At 58.2% G+C, this 20,921-nt stretch overlaps 2 protein-coding genes across 4 annotated transcripts; one reads left to right on the forward strand and one right to left on the reverse strand.

Moving 5' to 3' along the window:
* The first annotated feature begins 509 nt into the window (after positions 1-509).
* FCHSD1 (FCH and double SH3 domains 1) lies at positions 510-6,306 on the forward strand. Its single transcript, XM_075102280.1, has 19 exons — positions 510-615; positions 933-1,030; positions 1,280-1,325; positions 2,183-2,256; positions 2,506-2,650; positions 2,728-2,864; positions 2,938-3,001; positions 3,102-3,230; positions 3,441-3,563; positions 3,643-3,738; positions 3,821-3,928; positions 4,032-4,136; positions 4,354-4,584; positions 4,666-4,749; positions 4,860-5,016; positions 5,134-5,339; positions 5,458-5,554; positions 5,631-5,698; positions 5,851-6,306. The coding sequence occupies exons 1-19, from the start codon at positions 595-597 to the stop codon at positions 5,914-5,916; spliced, it is 2,055 nt and encodes a 684-aa protein (XP_074958381.1). The 5' UTR covers positions 510-594; the 3' UTR covers positions 5,917-6,306.
* A 3-nt stretch (positions 6,307-6,309) lies between these two features.
* RELL2 (RELT like 2) lies at positions 6,310-20,319 on the reverse strand. 3 transcript variants are annotated; one of them, XM_075102281.1, is made up of 8 exons: positions 19,803-20,311; positions 16,309-16,522; positions 14,584-14,649; positions 14,440-14,506; positions 13,937-14,125; positions 9,276-9,846; positions 7,315-7,357; positions 6,310-7,004 (listed from the first exon to the last, which is right to left on the reverse strand). In XM_075102281.1, exons 1-7 carry the CDS (start codon positions 19,839-19,841, stop codon positions 7,316-7,318), a joined length of 1,188 nt encoding a protein of 395 aa, XP_074958382.1. In that variant the 5' UTR covers positions 19,842-20,311; the 3' UTR covers positions 6,310-7,004; position 7,315. The 3 variants fall into 3 exon arrangements, with proteins under 3 accessions (XP_074958382.1, XP_074958383.1, XP_074958384.1); XM_075102282.1 differs by lacking the exon at positions 19,803-20,311 and adding an exon at positions 17,268-17,353; XM_075102283.1 differs by lacking the exon at positions 16,309-16,522 and having other exon boundaries at positions 19,803-20,319.
* Between the last annotated feature and the right edge of the window lie 602 nt (positions 20,320-20,921).

Consider the following 20,921-nt stretch of genomic DNA (forward strand, 5'->3'; position numbering starts at 1 on the left):
CACCTGGTACCCCTCAGCCCTGCCTACAGCTGGCTCTGCTCGCTGGACCTCAGGGGCAGGGCTGCCTTCTCCGAGGCCCTCCCCACCACGTCTCGAGCCCCACTGGGCAGCAGCTGCCTGCATCCCGCTCCCAGCCCCGAAAATCCCAGGAGGCGCAGAAGCAGACGAAGGAATCGAAGCAGTTGTTGAAGGCGCCGAGCGCCAGGGCCTGGGTGTAACGGGTGCAGGCGACACTGTGGCACCCCGCAGCCCCCCGCGTGCAGCGGACGCAGAGCAGCACGTCGCCGGAGGTGCGGCAGCGGACGGACACCGGGAGGGAGGACCAGCACCGGCCACTAGGGGGTGCGCGGGGCACCGCGGCGGGCGGGGCTTACCTGGCGCGGTGGGCGGTGCTTGGGCGACGCGAGGGGAAGGGGCGGGGAGAGAGGGCCGTGCCTCTGCCGGGGCGGGGCTTGCCGGGGCGGGGCCGAGCGGAGGGCGGGGCGGGGCCGGTCCTGGCAGTTCCGGGCTCCGTTCGAGAGGGGCGGTGGCAGGGACCGGTGACAGGGGGCTGGACACTGGGCACTGGGAGCGGTGCTGGGAGGGAGTGCAGCCATGCAGCCGCCGCCTCGCAAGGTGGGTGTGGGGCTGCGGAGGCATCCCGGCGGGTGCCGTCAGCGGGACGAGCGATCGGGACCGGGTCCTTCCATCGGTGCCGGCGGACCGGGACCGGGTCCTGCATCGGAGATCGGGAGTCGCCCCCGGCGGACCTGGACCGGGGCTGGGGAAGCAGGACCGCTGCTGGGCGGTGGCCGCCGGCACCTGCAGTGGCACCGGGGACGGGGGACCAGCGGGGACCGGTCCCGGGCCGGCGGGGGCAGCGCACGCCCCCCGCATCCCAGCCCGGCCGGAGCCGCCGCGGTCCTCGGGCGCTGAGCGGTGCCGTCCCGCAGGTGAAGCTCACCCAGGAGGTGCGGGTCCACCTCCTCGAGCAGCTCTCTGGCCTGCAGGGCAGGCAGCAGCGGGACGCCGAGCTGCTGGAGGACATCAGGTAGGGGCCCCACGCGTGTACCCCCCACTGAGACTGGCCAGCTCATCCCCACGCATGGGGCGGGGGCCAGCCTGCCAGGACCAGCTCAACCTTGAGCCTGCTGCATGAGGTCGCAGGCTCCATCACCCGCTGGGGTGGCCAGATGGGGACATCCCAGTGCAGGGTGGTGGCAGGGGATGATGGCAAGGGTGGTCTGTCCCTCCCCCCCTGCATGGGCCCTTGCCTGCCCTGCATGCCCTCTCCCCACAGGTCCTACAGCAAGCAGAGGGCCACCATTGACAGGGAGTATGGGCAGGTAAGGAGGTGCTGCCGGTTTCAGAACCAATGGCTTGGGGAGGCACGAGTACCATGCCCTGTCCGTCCCACATTGAGTGTTTCTGAGTGGGACCTAGCCCCACGGAGATGATGGGCAGCATGAGTAAAGTGGGGCTTGGCTGCTCGGTGCTGGCCGCTCAGGCCACTGGCGGATGGGCTCAACATCTTCCCTGCTGCAGGGGATGGCCACCTTAGGGCACCCACTGGAGTGCTTTGCTGGGCACAGCATGGCCTGAACCTCGGGTGTTGTGGGGACCCAGAGGGAAAACCCTGCAAGGGGAGAAAACTGCTCAGCTCTGCTGTCTGCTGGGTCATCGCAGGATTCTGCTATTAAATGTCAGAGCCCAGTTTTGCTCCATGAGACATCCCTGCAGCGTCCTTTGGGGACACCCTGCAGCAGAGATGCATCCCCCCTTCCTGCAGCTGGGCACCATGCCACCCCGCTCCCTTTTCCCCCCTCAGGCTGGGGGGGACCATCCCCCCAGGGTTGGGGTCATGCTGTGTTTGGCTTTGCTGGGGGGGTCCTCTACTCGATCTCTGCAGCTAGTGTCCATCACTGGTGTCCCCTTGACAGTCCTCTGTCCCAAAAGCCACAGTGGGGGAGGGTGGGTGTCCTCTCATGGTGGTAGCTGCTCCCCGAAAAGGTTTTCCACTGAGGAGGGTGATGCCCTGCTGACACTGAGCCACTGTGGAGTGTATGTGTGTCCTGCTCTGGGAACACCCATAGGGTGGGCAGCTGGTGTCGGGGAGCCCAGTTTCAGTCCCAGAGCAGGACAGTGGGGTGCTGGGGTGCCTGGTAGGGTTGGGAGGTGCTGGTGATCACGGGTCTGTCTGCAGGCACTGCAGAGACTGGCAAGCCAGTTCGTGAAGAGAGACTGGCAGCGGGGCCGCGGCGAGGCCAGCGACACGAGGTGGGCTAGGAACAGGGATGGGGACAAGGGGCTGGGGCTGGCTACGTCCATCTGTGTCCCTCCCAGCTGGGAGATGCCTAATGCCAGTCAGGATTTGGGTGTCCTGGGGATGCAATTCTGGGTGGGATGCCCCCAGGGATGTACCTTGGAGGGGACCACAGTGGCTGGGGGTGCTGGTGGTCCTGCTGGCAACTCTGAAAGCAGGGAAGCAGGAGAATACCCTGCCCTGTCTTAACCCCACACCTGCAGGAGCACCGTTGCTGTCTGGAAGGGCATCATTGAGGGGACTGCACATGCAGGGCAGCTCCATGTTGCTGCCTCAGAGAGCTACCGTGCCCTTGCCACGGAGGCCACCCGGACCACCCGCCTCTCCAAGGAGCGGATGCTCAAGAAGGTACTGGGGCAAGGACATGTCCCCTGTGTCCAGGCAGTGGGGACAGGCTGTCCCCGTGCAGCTGACACTCCCTGCAGAGCACCGAGCGGCTGCAGAAGGCACAGGCGGAGCTGCTGGAGACAGTGAAGGAGCTGGACAAGGCAAAGAAGCAGTTCACTCACCTCCAGCGGAGCATTGAGGTGGCCAAGGACAAGGCAGCCGATGTAGAGGCTCGGTGAGCAGAGGGGATGGCAGTGGGACTGCTGTGGCCACGGGTTGGTCTCACATCCCCCCTCCATTCTCCACAGGCTTCGGAAGAGCGACCGAAGGATATTTCACACCAAGGCCAGCCTGCAAAAACTCAGTGCCAAGGTCAGCAGTGCAGGGGACCGGTGGGGTCCCCAAGCACAGGGATGCAGGGGGTTGGTGGCCCCTATCTTGTTGCCAAGCCCTGCTCTTCCTGACCCCACAGTTCTCAGCGCAGTTGGCCGAGCACTCGAGACAGCTTGCAGGGGTGCAGAATGAGTATGCCTTTGCCCTGGTGTCTGCCACTGCCCACCTGGAGCATTACCAGCGGGTAGAGCTGCCCACCGCCATGCAGGTAGGAGCTGCCCAGAACCCCCTGCATCCCCTCCCTGGGGTCCTACTAGAAGCATCTTCCCTGTGCTGCAGCAAGGGGATACAGCAGGGAGGGTTCTACTGGTGTGGGGTCAGGACTGGCTGCCCTGGGGGGTCAGGGGTGCTCCCCCATGGGATGCAGACAGTGCCAGGGGAGGGGTTCCCACCTGCTTTCCCCCTCACTTTCCCCCAGGCGCTGGATGGTGACCTCTATGAGAGGCTGCGGGAGCACTTGTCAGTGGCCAGCCGGACAGAGGTGGAGACCTGCCAGGCCACGCGGGACTGGTTCCAGGGTGTTGCAGAGGCATCCATGCAGGTAATGGCACCCATCCCAGGAGTGGGGGGCAGGAAGGGATGACAGAGCCACCTGGCCCCACACTGTTCCCATGCTGCAGGTGTGCCGGGAGCAGGATCTCCTCCTCTTCCTGCAGGACCACCCCACCTTCGCCCTGGCCCCTGAGCAGTGCTTCCAGCTTGCCGGGGTGGAGGAGGTAGGTGGGGGGGAACATTACAACAGAGGTCGTGGTCCACACCCTCACGTAGCCCCTTCTTAGCCACCCTGTCCTCACCCAGGTGTGCCTGCTGCCACCAGGGGACGATGGCGCCAGCCTGGAGAAGGAGGCACGGCGTTGGGCTACACGGGTGGCTCGGGACTGCAAGAACAAGGCGCACAGTGAGGAGGTGGTTGCTGTCCTCCCCCATGGAGCACAGGGAGGGCTCAAGCAGGGGATTCCCCTGCCCCTCCCAGCTCCCACCACCCCACTGACCTGCGGGTACCCACCAGGTGCTGCAGCAGCTGGAGGCCAGGCGGCAGCAAGTCCCAGAGACAGAGGTGGCCACCATGGAGCGACGGATGGAAGAAGCAAGGGAAAACATCCGGAAGGCAGAGGTGGGTCCCCCAAGCAGGAGGCTCAGGGTGGCCTCAAGGTCTGTCACCCCTGGGGTGGGGGATGCAGGGATGGGAAGGTATGGTGGCTGGGGATGCTGGGAATGCTCTGCCACTGTGGCAACCTCATTGGGGACCAGGGCGACACGCTGGCTGGGCTGTCCCCCCACCACACAGGTGTCCCCTTAGGCCTTGACAATGTTTCCCCCGGCTCCCCCAGGTCAGCCGGGTGAAGGCAGAGGCACGGCTCGCACTGCTGCGGGCAGCAGGGCTGGATGTAGATGCTTGGTTGTCAGGGGCCATAGTGGGGACAGGCAAAGAGGCACCTGCAGGTCTGGATCTGGCCGAGTTCGATGACTACGAGGACAGCGATGAGCCGGATGAGGGTGATGAGCCCGGTCCCACTGCCCGCACCTACCCCTACACCTGCCGGGTGATCTTCAGGTACCAGGTACAGCCACAGCTGCCTGCCCCTCACCCCACTTGCCCAGTGCCAGCACCCCCAGCCTCCCTGCCACTTTGTACCCTGCAGGGCTGCCAGGCGGACGAGCTGTCCATCACCCAGGGCGAGGAGCTGGAGGTCATCGAGGACGGTGATGCAGAGGAGTGGGTGAAGGTGGGATGGGGTGGACCCCGCCTCCAGGCTGGGGGAGACACTTTTCAGAGGTCCCTAGGGCTGTCCCTGCCCTGCGGGCTGGGACAGTCACACGGTTTCTGCCCTTTCAGGCTCGGAACAAGATGGGCCAGGTCGGTTATGTCCCTGAAAAGTACCTGCTGTCCCTGGGCAGCGAGCCGGGGGCTGGGGCTGGCCCCCCAGGACCCTCTGCCCTGCACCGCCAGCTCTCCAGCATCATGGCTGCAGAGCTGGTGCTGGAGCCCGGAGGTGGGTGCTGGAGTGTCACCTTCCCTGGGGAGGGGGACAGATGTGCCATGGGGATGCTGAGCCCCTGCAGCAGCAGCACTGGGGGGTGCTAAGCCCCCTGCCCCATTCTCCCCGCAGCCTGGCTGGTGCGAGCCCTGTACGACTATGAGGGGCAGAGCCCTGAGGAGCTGAGCTTTCCTGAGGGGGCCATCATCCGGGTGCTGCCCCACGCCCCCGGTGAGGTGGACGATGGCTTCTGGACAGGCGACTTCGATGGCCGCATCGGCGTCTTCCCCTCCCTGGTGGTGGAGGAGCTCACTGGGGGCCAGGGGGCAGCCGGGCAGGTTGGTGGTAGGGGGGTCACTGCATCCCCTCAGTGTGGGGCAGCTCCCCGTCTTGTGCCATGGCTGCTGGTGGGTGCCCTCCCTGTTGTTCTCACCCGTCTTGTCTCTGTCTTCACAGGAGCTGCCATCACCCTCCCCACCGCCCTTCTCCCCTCCCGGCCTTGTGCCTGGGACCAGCCTGGCCCCCAGCCCCTCTCCCGAAATGTCACTTGGAGGTGAGTGCCAGGGTGCACTGGGAAAGGGGCTGTGGGCACAGGTGGAGAGCTGGGCTGAGCTGCCAGGTCCTTCCAGGTCGTAGGCAGGACAGCATGGACAGTGGGCAGAGCTCTCCAGACATGGCAGCCACCCGCCTCCGGCCGGTAAGCCCCATCACAGTAATGCTGTGTCCCCCCAAACCTGCCCCCAGCCCACCCGTAACTGGGAACAATGCCACCCATGTGCTTTGAGAGGGTCTGGAGAGGGGTGAGCAGCCTGGCGTGTCAGCATAGCATCTCCTCTCCTGTCTTCGCAGCTCCGTGCCCCGCCCCCGCCGCCCGGCAGAGCCCCTGAGCCCAACCCCGAGCTGCACTTCAGCTGACGCTGTGGGTGCCCTATCCACCCCCACTCCCAAGAAGCTTCACCCGAGCAAACCGTTGCACCCCCACGGGCTACTGTCCTGGCAGCAGGGGCTGACGCTGCCCTGTGCCCCAAGCTGGTCTCTCCAGGGGCTGCATCCCGCCCAGCACTGCTTGCATTCCTATAGAGCACAGGGCATTCTGGCAGCCCCTTTATTGGGGTGCTCAGTGCCATGGTCATGCCTCATCCCCCATCTCACCCAGCCTTCTGCCTGGCATTGCCTGTGCACCCCTGGTGCAGTCCTGGTTCGCTGGAGGGCTCAGCCCCAGGGCCCTGCCTGTCCCCCAGGCATCTCCTTGCAGGCAGGAGTGGGCAGGTGGGGACTGTGCCCCAATAAAGCCACTTGACTCTGCCGAGGGGTTCAGCAGCTTTAATGGTTTTAGCTTGTCTATGTACAGTGCAGTACACACCAAAGCTCCCCGTGGGCACCAGGGCTGCCCACTGGCACAGGCAGGGTGCGATTGTGCCCCCAGAGCCAGGCTCTGGCCCTTCCTGTGCCTGAACAGGATTGGACGCTTCTCTCTCCGCCAGCATCTCCTGGGGACCTGCAGGTCCCTCGCCGGTGTAGGATTTGTGCCCATGACCACTCTGTGGCGGGTGTGCCCAGGGGACTGTGCTCTGCAGTGAACGTGCCGGGTGGGTGGGGGGTGCTGTCCCTATCCCCAGGGGGCTTGAGCCGCTGCCTCTGTCCCTGCCCCTCACTGCAGCCCCCTCTGATGCATCCTTCCCCTGGTGCCAGGGGGCTGTGGGGACCGGGTGGGCAGCAGGGACTGGGTGCGGTCCTGCCTCTTGCAGGCCCGAATGTCTCCCAGGAGGGTCTCTGGGGCAGGTGTGGTGGGTGGGAGTCTGGTACCTATTGCCAATGGGATGAGGTCTGGCGCCGAGTGTGGTTGTCTGTAACGTCGGCGCGTCGCTCTGGCCATGCCAAGCACGTAGCTGCTTGCCCGGGGCTGGCTGCCCTGTGGTCCCCCCACAGTAGAGCCCCCAGTCCAGCATGGGGCCTGGGGTCCACGAGCCTCCCATCCATGCTCCAGCCAGGAGCGGAGAGAGCTGCAGGGAGAGGGGCAGGATGGGGCTTGTGCCCACAGTTGTGGCATCCCCCACCAGCTGTGACCAGGCTGTCCTGACCCCATGTCTGGCCAGAGCTGGCACAGATGCCCACAGGCATCACTGTCTGTGGCTGGGCATGCGGGCAAGAGGACCTGCCTGTGCAGGACCCGATGCATTGGGAACCAACCCTCCTGGAGAAGGGGTTTACCCTCTCTCCATCATCAGGCTGTGGCCAGCCAGGGCAGGGATACTGCCAGTACTTCCCACCCCACCCCGGACATCGCCCCAGTGGCTGGGGACAAGCACTCACGTCACACGGTTGCTCCTCGGTCCTGCACTGTGATGCTGGGCTCCTGTGGAAAGGAGGAGGGATGTGGATGTCAGCACTCTGGCAGAAGCAGAGTGCTGTGGTGGGGGGTTGGGTCTCTGTTGGCCATAGCAGTGACCCATGGGCCAGTGGGCAGAACCCCGCTGAGGCTCCAGGAGCTGACTACAGGCCAAGTGCCATCCCTCTACCTTTCCCCATCACCTGCAAGACATGTTAAGCAGCAGCTAACAGCCTTCATGGGGGCCCCGGCTGGGACCTAGGGGATGAGGGAGTGTCTGAGTAATGCCAGGGTGTGATGACAAACATCCCAGTGAGGTTCCATCACTGTTCTCCTGGGACCCCATGTCATCGAGCACACCAAAGCAAAAAAACACGCCAAAGGCTGGTGCAGGGTCTGAGTCAAGAGCCTGCTGCCACAGAGGGGACAGATGAAGAGAAAATATCACCATGTCCCTGGGCTTGCCCTGCACGTAACTGCTTCCCCAGTGATCAGAGGGACTACAGCTGTCACCCAAGGCATAGTGGGCCATAGGAGGAAGGAGGACCTCTCACCAGGTCTCTAGAGAAGGGCTACAGCCCATCAACTCTGTCCTGCATGGCTGGCTTGAGCTGCCCTTCTCCACAAAATGGCTCAAACCTTCCAGCCCAGCCACCAGAAAGCAAAGAGGGAAACAATAAACACAGCAGGTTACTGCCTTTTCATTAGCCTATGTTCAGCTAGGCACCTTTCCCCAGGCTCTCCCACACTGACCCAGTCCTGCCTCATCCCACTTCCCTGCTGAGGGCTGCCGGCATGCGCAGTGCCTGGCCCATGGAGCTCCAGCAAAGCCAGTCCCAGATAATGTCCCTGGCTTTGAATCACGCAGGGATTTTTACCCAGATGGTTTGCTTCCTTTTTCTTCCGTGGGCTTTGCCACACGTGCCCCAGTGCTGGTTTTGTGGGGTGAGCTGAGGCCAGCTCTTGGGGCTGCTCAATGCAGGCAGCCCCAGTGGGGTGACATTGCACCAGGTGCCTTCCCCCATATCCCTTCCATGAAAATCATCTTTCCCCAACTGCAGAACCATGGGTGAGCCCGTGAGTGAGTGAACGTGTTGAGTGTCTGCTACTACCACCAACAGCATCATTTGCTTAGTGGTAAGATCCCGGAGAGAGTGGCAAGGAGCAAATCCCCCTAACTGGGGGCCATCAATGGCCAAGCAAATCATGTCCTCGCCAGTGCTGCCCTGGAGCTCTCTGGCACCTCCAGCAAGGTAGTCAGGTGGGAAGGTTGGGAGATAACAGGGTGCTGGGAGCTCCAGCCAGGGTGGGCTGTCCTTCTTTCTGAGCACAGCCAGCACCAGCCCCTCTGGAGCAAGGAAGAACAACCAAGAAATAACCAGTTGGCTTCACCATTTCCTAGAATTCAAGGCAAGAAAGGCTCCTGGAGACATCTGTCCCTGCCTGTACACTGCTGGCCAGGTTGAGCCCCATCACTGAAGCGATGCTATAGTTTTGGAGAGACTGAGCTATGTGCAGTGGCAGAGCTCCAGCAGGTCAAGAAAAAGTGATCCCAATGGGTGTCACCAAAGAGCCCAACCACAAAAGAAAATGCATCCCTTGTTCAAGGGGCAGCCGGCAGTGAGTCTGCAGCATCCCCCATTCAAGTCAACCAGTAACCTGCCTTTTCCCCCGCAGCGCAGGTACTGGCAGGGTGGGAACTGTCACAGTGATTCCACATGCCCCAGACATTAGAAAACAGGTAGGAAAATGCAATCAGAAAAGGTAAGCAGAAACAGGGTGGGCAGGAGCAAGCCTCAGCTCACCTGTCCCCACTGCACAGCTCATTCCACTGCGCTTGGGCTGGTTGATCTTGTCAGCAGCAGGACTTGGGTTGCTGTGCCGCAACCCTTCAAACCCTCTGTCCCAGGGGACCACACAGGGACAAGGAAGAAGAGGAACCTACCTGCTGCCCCATGTCCTCCACTCCAGGCTGTTTTCTGCTGCTGTCATCTCTTCCCAACTCATCAGCCTGTTCATGCAGACTCAGGCTCCCGTGAATATCAGACACTTCATCTGCTGACCCCAGTCCAGTCTCCTCCAGGCAGATGCTGGCTTCTTCCTGTACCAGCTCTCTTGGGATGCTAGGACTTGACCCTCCCAGCACCTGATGGCTCAGGAGCTTCCTCTGGCGGCTTGCACTCCCAGGAGCAGTGCCAGCATCCTGCAGTGAGCCTGCCACGCCAGACCCCTTCCCCGCCCGCCTGCTGTTGCGAGTGCCGGAGCTGGCTGGTGTGTTCAGGGCTGGGGTGGTGGAGTGGCTCTGCTCCCCACCCTTGCTGCTTTGGGCACCCTTCTGGACATCTCCATTCTGCAGGCCACTTGCAGGGACAGTCCCATTGTGAGCCCGCTCCCGCTGGAGCCTGTCGCTGCTGTGCTCCAGCTCCTCCATGCTTGGCTCCCTGCTGCCATCAGGCAGGGGACTGTCCTGTTGCTCATGGAAAGTGGGTTTCTTCCCGATGTGTGTGACACGAAACCTGGAATGGGGACAGGATGGATCAAAATCCCTTCCCTCCTCTCTCTCAGCTGTATTTTCAGCTTGCCTGCACCTCCAGCCTCAGTACTCCTCTCTTTGCCATGGACTGGTGCTGATCTCCAACCTTTCAGACACATTCAACACCACTGATCCCCACTCTAGCCATGCGCCCACTATTTAACCCCATTTCTCCCTTCATTTTTGGCAAAACAAACAGAAAGAGAAGGATGAAAATGTCAATCCAGATGTTGGCTGGTGCAGACCCTGCCAGCCTGTCCTCCATGCAGCAAGATGGGTCGCAGCTTTTAGAAATGTTCTGAGATGCAACCTGGACGAACAGGAGAAACTCAGGTGTTGATTCAGAAGGTGAAATGCAAACAGTCTGAGCCTGGTGAGGAAGGGATGACTGTGCAGAGCCATATGGATGTTGTGCCCAGTGAGCAACCACCATCAGGGGAACAGGAGCCAGTGTTTTTGGCAGGCAGTGCACCCTAAGTGAAGGCAGGGAGGGGGTTTTGGTAGGGCAAGCTGTATTTGGGTACAGGGATCAAAAGCCAGGAAGGATTGTTTGGCTAAAATCTGCCAGAGCACCTGCGCACCGTCCGCTGCAGTGATGGATGGTACCTAGGTGGTTCACTAGGGGTCCACTATGTACCAGGTAACAGCTCAGATCTCCAGGGTAGGCAGGAAAATAACTGCAGAAGTTGGTCTGACACGCACAAAGGGTGCATTTATAATGGGAGGTGATGCAATATTGCACCTGAGGAGAAGAGAGAAATTAGGGATCTACCATAACTTCAGGATTTGTGAGGGGTTATGTGCAGGCAAAGCCTAAAAGACTGATTTGCAAGTGAGCTGGTTGTAAATAATGCTGCAATTCCTCTTTGTAAGCAATGCAAGCCTCTGCTGGACCAGCAGACGGGAAATCTCTCCCATGGTGAGCTGGTGTCCAGCAGCCATAGAACACAGATCCCACCACAGATACTTCATGCATCCCATGACTGACCCAGCAACCACTCTCCCTGTGCTTGAGTCACACACAAAAAAGCTGCAGATGGCCCTGGCTCTGCTCAGGTTCAGCTGCAATTTCAGCACTGCGGGGGCTGAAAGAAGAACAAGGCTCAAAGGTCAAGCAAATGGCAGTATGACCAACCTGAAGGAAAAAGCTGAGAAGAAAAGTCCAAGAGATAAGAACAGATCCCAGATGAAAAGCCAGAGATGAAGGAGACCACCACCAGACTGAGAACTGGGCTGCATTCCGTGGACAATACAGACCCCTTAGCATTGCAGTCAGAAGTGCTGCTCATGACTGGAAGGGTCAAGAAGATAAGTGTTCCAGCTCTGGACAGGGTACCCACAGGACTGCTTGGGTCAGGCCAAGCAGCAGTGAATGTGACCTTTCAGGTCTATCCAGATATTTGGAGACATAGCACCAGCACTGCAATTCAGGAAGACCAGAGAACATTCCAGTTCCGAAGAGGGATGGGGAGGAGGCATGAGTGGCAGGATAGTGGTAATGCTATTGAGCAATGCCAGCCTGGATGAGCCAGGAATGGATTCAAAGGAGCAGACAGGGTTCGGACTGGAGGGGGCACAAGAGGTAATATAACAAACCTCTGGATCATGAGGGGAAAGGCAGGAGAGCATTGGCTGTCTGCCTGATCAGCATCGCTAAGGCGTTTAGTTCAACAGGACGTGACACGCTGCAGCTGATGAGACTAAGGATGCAGATGCTTTGGTGGACAAGCTCTGCCACTGACAACTAGTTTAGGGAAAGCCCTAAGATAGATGGTAAATCATTCAATAATATGAAAGTACAGCTAATAACCCTGATTACCTCAGAAGTATAGAATATTTTAGGTGGGAAGAGCCCCTGGGAGGTCTCCAGTCCAACCCTCTCCTCGAAACTGGGCCACCTCCCACACTCAATCAGGTTGCCTAGGTCCCTGTCCAGTCAGGTTTTGGAAGTCTCCAAGGATGGAGATCCCTCCTCTCCTCTGGGTCCTGTCCTAGGGCTGCACCATTCTCAGGATGATAGTTTTTCCTTAAGTCTTACCCAAATTTCTCTTGTTGCAATTTGCGGCCATTCCCTCTTGCCCTTCCCTGTGCACCTCTGAGAAGAGCCTAGCTCTATGTTAATTTAAACTCCCCCTACCCCTTTGAGTAGTTTTACAGAGCAATTAGATCCCCACCCCCCCCTTTAGACTTCTCCAGGCTAAAGAAACCCGGTTGCCTCAGCAGCTCATCACATGCCACATGCTTCAGCCCCTGATGATCTTAGTGGACCTCCACCAATCTCACTCCTTTTCCAATGAGCCCATGCCTACCAGCTGGGCACCAGCCTCACTCAATGAGCTGGAGGTAACAGGGGTGGGGGATGGACTCTCAACCACTGTGTCCAAAACAAAAGGAACAGCAAAAAATAGAAAAGAACAAGACCTAAGGGTTGCAACAGAAGAGCTGGGTTAAATGAGCTTTTCTAGGTATGTATCAGATGTATGTATGATCACAGTAAATAAGACACAGCAAGGGCAGTCCCAGAAAAGTCATCCAGGATCTGAAATGGCAAAGGGGGAAGCTTTGCTCTTTCAAAGGGAGGGAAATGAGAATGAGAATTTGGAGGTAGTTTTGTACCTCATGGGCACATAGGCCCCGTGGCAGTTGGACCTCACACCAAGGAGATTTGGGAAGCAGAAACTTTTAAAATATAACCTTGGAAAAATGTAGTGACTGTCAAGTGGAGAAGGCTGATGTGATATGGGATATTACGTGTAAAGAGAAGAAACCAAGATTTGAGGGAAAGTGCCTTCTCCAGCATTCAGAAGTGAGTGAGAGGAGCCTGAGAAGAACATAGACGAAGGGCATAGAGGAGTGGATGGAGCTGGGTGCCAGTCAGGGAATGAGATTAACCATGAATAGGCACATGTGCAGAGATCTGGTTTGCCAAACACCACCCCTTAAAACAAGGACAGCTGACAGCAATGGGCAAAGAGGAAGCCAGAAGCTGTTGGTCTCCAGAAGGTGTGATCTTAGCTGGAGTTCAGCAAGGGGTGGTCCAGCATGTCTCTCCCATTTACCATCTCCCCATAAAGCCCCCAGTTCACCTCCCTACTGAGACTCCTAGCTGTGATGCTGGAAAAACCCATACCCCCTGATGCCCACTCTGGCTCAACATCACTGTTGAAAGGACTGTCTTTCTAGAACACAACATGGAGCTTCAACAAGGCTTAGGGACTTCATGAAGACCTGCTGCAGGATCTGAGCACAGTAGAGCTTTGTGTCTTGCCAGACTGGCCATCCAAGGACCAGCAGTTGCTTGGTCACCCTGCCCTGGTCACCATGGTGGTACAGAGCTGAGCCCTGGAAGACCTGGCTAAAGGTCTTGTGCATGCTTTCTGCTGGGGAATGGGACAACATGGGCAAGCCTGCAGATTGTACTAAAGGTTACTGACTACACAGAAACCACAGGCAACTCAGGAATTCCCCTGAGGTGAGACCAGGTGTGGACTTGGAGACTGTTTGTGGGAAGTATTGGGTACACTCCCCTATTCTTATATTCCTCCTGTGGCATCTAATTACAGTCATCATTGGAGGCAACCTGAAGGAGCATAGCCACTCTTTCACTCTGAAGGCGGTGGCTGCTAACTTGTACCAGGGACCTGCTGTCACCTCCTCCCCCACCTATCAAGATCCCTAAAATTGAGGTCACTGCCCCTGTTGGGCAGCAAGACCCCTGCTTGCATGTAGCTGGGACAGTAGGCTTCTAAGGGGTGTGTATTTGGGGCTCTGCCCAGCACTGAGTCAGCAGGACAAGCCAGGCTTGAGTCACCTTCCTGGATAAGGAGGGAGGTCACCGGTGTGTCACGGCCTGCCACATACCACAGTCATTTCCAGGTGCAAGAGGCACCTTGGTCCTCAGGACTCCCAGCTGCAGAGCTACTACTGGGGCTTCTAAACAGGGAAGAGCAAGAAGGTGCCTGGTGTGGGGCAAGTGGGGAACAGGAAGGGAATAGGGGAACTGAGAAAGACTCTCCGCAATGCTTGGTCCATCAGAGCACATGGGCCATATCTGGCAAAGCTCATTTAAGTACCTGCCCACTGAGAAGACGGTGGTCTCTCCAGGATGCATCCTGCCTTTGCCATCCTTGGACCGTCCTTGCCGATGCAGTGGGTGCCTCTTTCTCTTGCTGCAGTGGATGCAGGGGGCCTGCGTGGAGCCCAGATGCACTGTGTGGTGATGTGGTGGGCCCCCGTCCTGGCTGTTACGATGAGGACAAAGGCTGCAATAGGAGAAGGACATGATGGGTCATGTTATCTGCAGGAGCCTTCCCAAGCTTGATACAGCCTAACTGCGGCAAGCCCTGAGAAGCAGCAGCTCTGGAGGGGAATTCCTGTGAGGACAGGAGTGAGAAGGGCTATTCCCTTTGACAGTGGGGTGAGGCACTCGTCACAGCCCTCAGGGGAGCAGGATTTCTTGTTGGAAAGATGCTTTATAACAAGTTGGAAGGGGGCTGCCTGCAGAGTCTGCAGATCAAGGTGATACACGAGGCTGCTTCTACCTTACTCTTCAAGAGCTGGTATACACTTCCCTCACCTGGGCACTGGCACTGGGATGTCCCCTTCATTGTCCCCCAGCATCTCCTTGAGGGCCTCTGCATTTGCTGAAGAGAGAGAAAAAAGGGAATGTGTTAACCAAAACAGTCAGCAAGTCTCCGGGACAGCCCTAGGAAATGCTCACCTTCATTTTGGATGATGCATCTCACAATCTTCTCCACAGTGTCCTCATTCAGCTCCTCCTCTTCATCTGAAAAGAGAAAATGTGGCACTGAGGGCTGGGATTCAAGCCACTCAGCTTCCCAGTCCCTCCCCAGGAGCAGCCATATCAACAGAGAGAGGTCAGAGAAGCCTTGTGTCCCCCATCACCCTGGGAAGCCCCTGGGGAACACCAGACCCTTCGCCCCGGAAAAGAAATGGCTAAAAGAGCAGCCATGTGTGCAGGGAGAGGGGGGTAGCTCCTTCAGAATTGGGGACCATCACATGAAACAAGTGGGAAGCAGGTTTGAAACAGGTTGAAAAAGAAGGCTTCTCGTGGGGACAGTCCAGCCCTGGAGCCCCTGCGTGCAGGATGCTGCAGGTGCTAAAAGTCCCCAAGAGTAAACAGGACAAGTTCACAGAAAAGAAACCATCTGGGGCCTATTAAATACAGAGAAACCATCTCTGAAGGAGAAAACCCCAGGGCTACACGCTATTAGAAGCTTAAAAGCGCATGCTGGGGAAACTTGGCTCAGTCTGCTCCATTGTGGATGAGACACCACGTCTCTGTCCATTGTGATGAGACATGATCCACAGCATTCATTGCAACCTGCTTCTGGCCACTGTTAGAGGCAAGAGGTTTGGCTGACTGGACCTTCAGCCCACTCTGCAGTGCCATATGTTCCTGTGAGCAGGTCAGAGTTGTGGTCTGGTGGGCAGCTGCCTCAAAGGACATGGTCGTGGACTGCTGCTGCGCTCCTGGAAGTCCACAGAGATGTTTCCCTGGGCTGTGGCAACTCCAGCGGGCAAAGCCAGTTCTGGAAGGTTCAGACAGTGTCTCCATGTCATGTGCAGTCAAGTCATTGAAGTAGAGGAGCATATCCAAGGATGCCTGGAAGCTCCTGCTCCATCTGTGGGCAAGCTGAGGGAGATGTGTTTCCCTCCCATGCACAAGAAGTGGCAACAGGAGGTGCTGACCCTCCTGAGCACCACCAATGGCATGGAGGAGCAAGAGGAGTTATGCAGCACCATTAGGCTGTTTTCAGGCAAGGAAGCAGCCAGAGGAACATGTCTTCTCCATTTCAGCAGAGACCCATGAAAACACTAAATGGCAGAGCTCTGACTTGCACACATACTCCATGCTGTAGTGACTTCCCAATCCTACTAACCAAGAGCCACTTACAATGGTCTGAAGTGATGGAAAAACCCCTAAACGTCCCCTTCCTGCATGGGGCAGAGATCCCAAGAAAACACCCCTATTCCTCTGGCCTGCATGAGCACAACAGGGACTAGAAGAGCACATGACTGATAGCAAACACCATGCTGGTCCCATGCCAAACCTCCTAACACCAAGGGGCAGAGGGACAGCTCATGCCCTGGCTGGGGATGCCTTCCTTGTAGGGGACATGGTTTATAATTCAGGCACTGGGGATTCAGCAGGTCCTGGATGTTGATCACAATTATCTTTTGGTGATAACACCACTTTGGGAAGGGCCAGATTCTGGCTCCTACCAGTCTTCACCAGCCTGCAGAGCCAGCAGATCAGAGGGGTCTCTGGGCTGCATGCTTCTAGTCCCTGGGGAATGTCGTGCTGCTCTCTCTGCCCCATCTCTTCCTTCCAACATAGCCCACATCCCAAAAGCGTGTTTACGGAGCATTGGTCCACACCAACAAAAGGTAGCATCTGAGCCCGCATCGCCCCAGCACTCACTGGCCTGGAGCTCCGCCAGCACATCTTTGTTATCTGGGTCGAGCTCATCCCGAAAAGTCCGGCACCGGTAACCCTTCTTCTTCAGGACATGGCAGATCAGGAAACCCACCAGCCCCATGATGAAGAAGACAAGGACAAGGAGAAAGACCATAGACAGGCTGTGCTGGGGGTCTGACTCCCCATCGTTGGTGCTGTTCTGGTCTGACATGCGGATCTAGAAGAAGGGGGAAGGCAGATCAGAGACCCCAGTGCTCACCCCCACCAGGCTCCCCATGCCCATCCTCTTCCTCCTCTTCTTCCCATCCACCTTGGGCTAGAGCCAGTTCCCAGCTTGAGGGGGGGGCTGCCAACGACTCATCTCTCACCCCACAAGGTCCAGCATGACGGGGAGCCCCACTGAGGTGAGAGCAGGCTGTAGGCAGCTCAGCACAGTCTCCCAAGGACACCGCTGCCCCACACGTACCCAGCAAGAGGCATCCCAAGGGCAGTGGTGGCAGCAGCAGCATCCCCACAGGCCCGCCCGGCCCCAGGCTGCGGTGCTCCCCTGTCCCTTGCAGGCGACTTTCCCAAGGGCACCGGTTCCCCGGCCTCCCCCGGGCTCTGCAGCGGGCAGCATCAACGCACTTGCCCTTGTGGGGGGATGAGCATCCTCCCCAAGCCATGCCAGCCCGCTCCCCCTGCATCCCTCGCTACTCACGGCCGAGGGCCTCCGCCGGCAAAGGCAAAGGCAGGGCAGGCAGGGAGCCGCGGCAGCCGGGCTGGCAGAGGGCCGAGCCGGCCGGCAGCTCCCGCATTGTCCGCCCACAGAACCGAGCTCACTCCCTCCGCCCCGGCTCCCTTGGGCTTTCCCATCTGCCTTCCCGGGGGCTCAGTGCTCAGCCACCCGCTCTTCGGCTCTGCTTCCCAGCACAGGAAGGGTCTCCCCAAGCTGTCCCTTGTCCCCGCTGCAGCAGCGGTACCTGGGCCTGTGGTCCTCTGCAGCGCTCTCCTCTTCACCTTCACCTGCCTCCTAGCAACCCGGCATCCCTGCAGCTGGGGACCGTGGCGAGCAGCCTCCGGCCCCCCAGCTCCCGGCTGCCTTCCTTCCTCTGGAAGGAGCCAAGCTGCTTCTGGCTGCCGCGGCAGCGTGCCGCTGTCTGCCAGCAAGAGCACCTGCCTGTCCCAACCCCGGAAAAATCTCTCCGAAGCAGTTTCAGCAGATGAGGGTGCAGAGAGAAGCTCAGGGGAATGCTGGCAGCTGCAGTGGGGAGCAAGCAGGAGTGCTACTCAGGGAAGCCAGCACTGGCAAGCTGCTGCCCACCCCAGGGAGAATAACCTCACCCAAATGCAAGCCAGCCCCGATTTCCCCTGGCACCCTCCTTTCTAAAGCTCTTGGCAATTTTTAAAGCACTGAGCTGTGGCAATGGGAGGGCAGAGGGGTGGAAGTGGGTCTCAGCAAGACCAGCACCGTTCCCACACCAGCGTGTGCAGGGGGAGAAGGCTGCAGGCACCTGCATAGTGACCACAGCACCAAGGAGATGGTGGAAAAAGGGTCCCAGGAGACTCCGCAGCCCAACACCCTGCCCCAGGCCAACTGCCTCTCCCTCCTGGCTGAAAAAAGTGTGGATAAGCCATTTAAAATCTCCAGCTATGGATAAGCCATTTAAAACCTCCTCTTTCTCTGCCACAATTTCCTCACTCTGGGAGGCTTCACCCAACCTTCCTTTGCTACTGCAAATTAGTCTTGCTCCTCTTGGTCCTTCAACCAGTGGCCAGTCTTCCACCCAGACCTTGAAAAGCCCAGGCAACCCTTGAAATCCCTCCCACCCCATCTCTACTGAACTGTCTATCTATAAACATTCATCTGTGGGAATTATCCCACCACAGTCCATGTTGCCATGAGACAACCTGCAACTCCTCCAGGCTTTCAACTATATGATGATGAGGGCTCCTGCCACTTTCCACAAGTGACCAAGAGTTATCTCTTAGGACCCCAGGACTCTCCACTGTGACTCTGACTTCAGGAGTTCACCATATCACAGGTGCCACCCATCTGTCTGCTGTCCTAGCAGGGAGACATGACCTAAGGTGGACCAACTATGGCAAGAAAAGACCATGGGCAGCAAGACTTATTGCTCCTGCCATGCATTGCTAGGGCTGCAGGAGAGGACAGGTCTCCTAGTGCTGGACCAACAAACTGCAACATCATGCAAGTCTCAGCTGATCAAGACCATAAAGGCAGTTTACTCCTTGCCCTTGTTTCTTCAAAGAGAGGGACCTTGCAGGTCTGGTTTCCTGCGGAGCCTCAAGAAGATACAGTCATGGTGAGTTTATTCCCATTTTGCCTCGTGCCCACACATTCTGTCCTGCACAATCAATTGCTCTTTCTCCCCCCAGGCATTCACACCCACCCAATGCATTGCTGCAACCTACCCACCTTCCAGCCTTCAGCCGTGCTGGGTGAAACTAGCCCGGGTCACTCAGCCCTCCCTGCTTTGAGGGAAGATTCCCATTTTCCCATGGCCTCTGGTGTCAAAGCATTTCCACACCCCAGGGGGCACAGGACAGGGAGAGGGAGGATGGCATATGAGCCCACCTGGGAACAAATCCTGGCCCTGCATAGAGTGAACCAAGATGAGGAGGGGACTCCATTACCATCAAGATGCTCCCACCTGGCTCTTCAGCTGGGTTATCTCAGCTGATCACACTTCTCCTCCCAGTGCTTTCCCTGGACATTGCATGCCGCCAGTCTCCATCCTGCTTCCACCACCCCAGCCTCAGCATCCCTCCAGGCTGCTCTGTCCTTGTCCCACTGTGGGACCCTGTTAGCACTTTTATGGCCAGACCATGGCCTCGTCCCACAAAGTGCCTCACAGGTGACCCAAAAAAGAGGCCACAGCTCCTCTCTGCCCTGAGACCAGCAAGCATTGCAGGTACAAATCCACACAGATAAGCTCTCCCTCCCAAATATGCTGGCCGTGTCCATCCTGACCAGTGGGGATGGTCCCCACATGGGGCTAAACCCCACACTGTGCTGGGGAGGTGAAAACATGGCTCTGGGACTGGATGTTCATGGCACTTCCAGAGGCTGGGTTCTGCATCCTCTGTCCCCTCCTGACCTTGTCCCAGCTCCTGTCCCCATCCTGTGCAACACCAGCAGCCAAGGCAGCATAAGCTGAGACACAACAGCAACCCAGCCACAGCTCTGGGACAGGCAGCTGCCCACTCACTCCCTGCCTGCCTGCTCCACTCGCTGCTGCCATCCCCTTGCCTTTCCTCTCCAGGTCTCCCACTCAGGGGTCCTCAGTAGGTGCAGGTGTGAGTCCTGGAGGGACCTTGGAGGCTTTGCTACTTCTCATGACATTGCCTGGAAGCCCTTGAATTTTAAGCTGCCGGGCCAAGAGGTGGCTGGGGAGGGAAGGGACGGAGCAAGCAAGCAGAGGGTGGAGGGACAGCACGGTCCCCCCTCGCACCACCCCACAACCAGCTCCAGTCCCAGCATATTGCCACGTTACCTCTTGCCCGCTTTCTTCTGGTGCCTCCTCCACAGCCATTACAACAGACGTCACCCCACGAACGATGCAAACGCACCCACTCAGGGGTCATCTGCCCCAGCCCCGCTGGTTGTCCACGTGGCAGCTAAACAGGCCAGATTGCCCAGCTCCAGTAGTCCCATGGGCAGGCTCTTCCTGGGGTCTCCACTACGACGCTTGGCCCAAAAACTGCCATAATCTCTGAAAAAATGCTACATTCCATCATGTCAAACATCTCTGTGAATCTTAAGCCCTTATTTAAGTTTTTCAAACATCCCAGCAAGCTTATGGCCTTCAAACCACAGCATGTTTTTGCTCTCTGAGCACAAAGAGCATCTAAAACTATCTCTCTACAATGCTTTCTTTGCACTGCTCCAAGATCTGTGAAGATGCCCAGAGCAGCAACCAGCTTCCAGAGAGCAAGCTCAGCCAGCAAAGTGAATCCCACTGGAGGCAGGGACACGTTTCTCCCCTTCTTGCCCCTTCCCCCCAGCCAGGCAGCTTGGCTGTGCCCCTCAGGTGGCTTGGTGGCCCCAGCCAGACGCTATCTGGTGGCAGCACCTTGCAGAGCAGCAACCGGGCAGTCGTCATGCTGAGTGAACAGCCCTCACTGAGACGTCAGCACACTCAATGCATTTGCTGCTACACCCTTGTTGTTCAGCACGTTTAAAGCCTATTTATCTAAGATGGTGGGTGCTGGGCTCAGTGCATACTGTGCCAGAGATCGCAGTTCTGAGCATCCCCAACCACAGCTGTGCCCTGTGGGGTCACAGTCAGAGGATTCCAGCATCCACCAGAGCATCCTCACTGTGTGCTCGGGAGCTGGCATCCTAAAGGGAAACATGCACAAGGATCAGTGTGGAGAGAGCAGCATCCCAGTAGTAAGTGGCAGAGCCAGCCATTTAATAATCTCACAATTTAATCACATCTTGACACTAGTTCTCTCACCTGCTTGTGGCAAGCACAGCACCCAAAATCCTGTACCATCCTGCCGTTGCCTTACCACCCCACCAGCTGTATCCCACACACTCTGGGCCATCCATGCCTGAAGCTCCCCTTGCTGCATGCCAAGGGGTTTCCCTCCCATACTTTTATTACCCA

The sequence above is a fragment of the Phalacrocorax aristotelis genome, chromosome 8, assembly GCF_949628215.1.
Source record: "Phalacrocorax aristotelis chromosome 8, bGulAri2.1, whole genome shotgun sequence".
Taxonomy (NCBI): domain Eukaryota; kingdom Metazoa; phylum Chordata; class Aves; order Suliformes; family Phalacrocoracidae; genus Phalacrocorax; species Phalacrocorax aristotelis.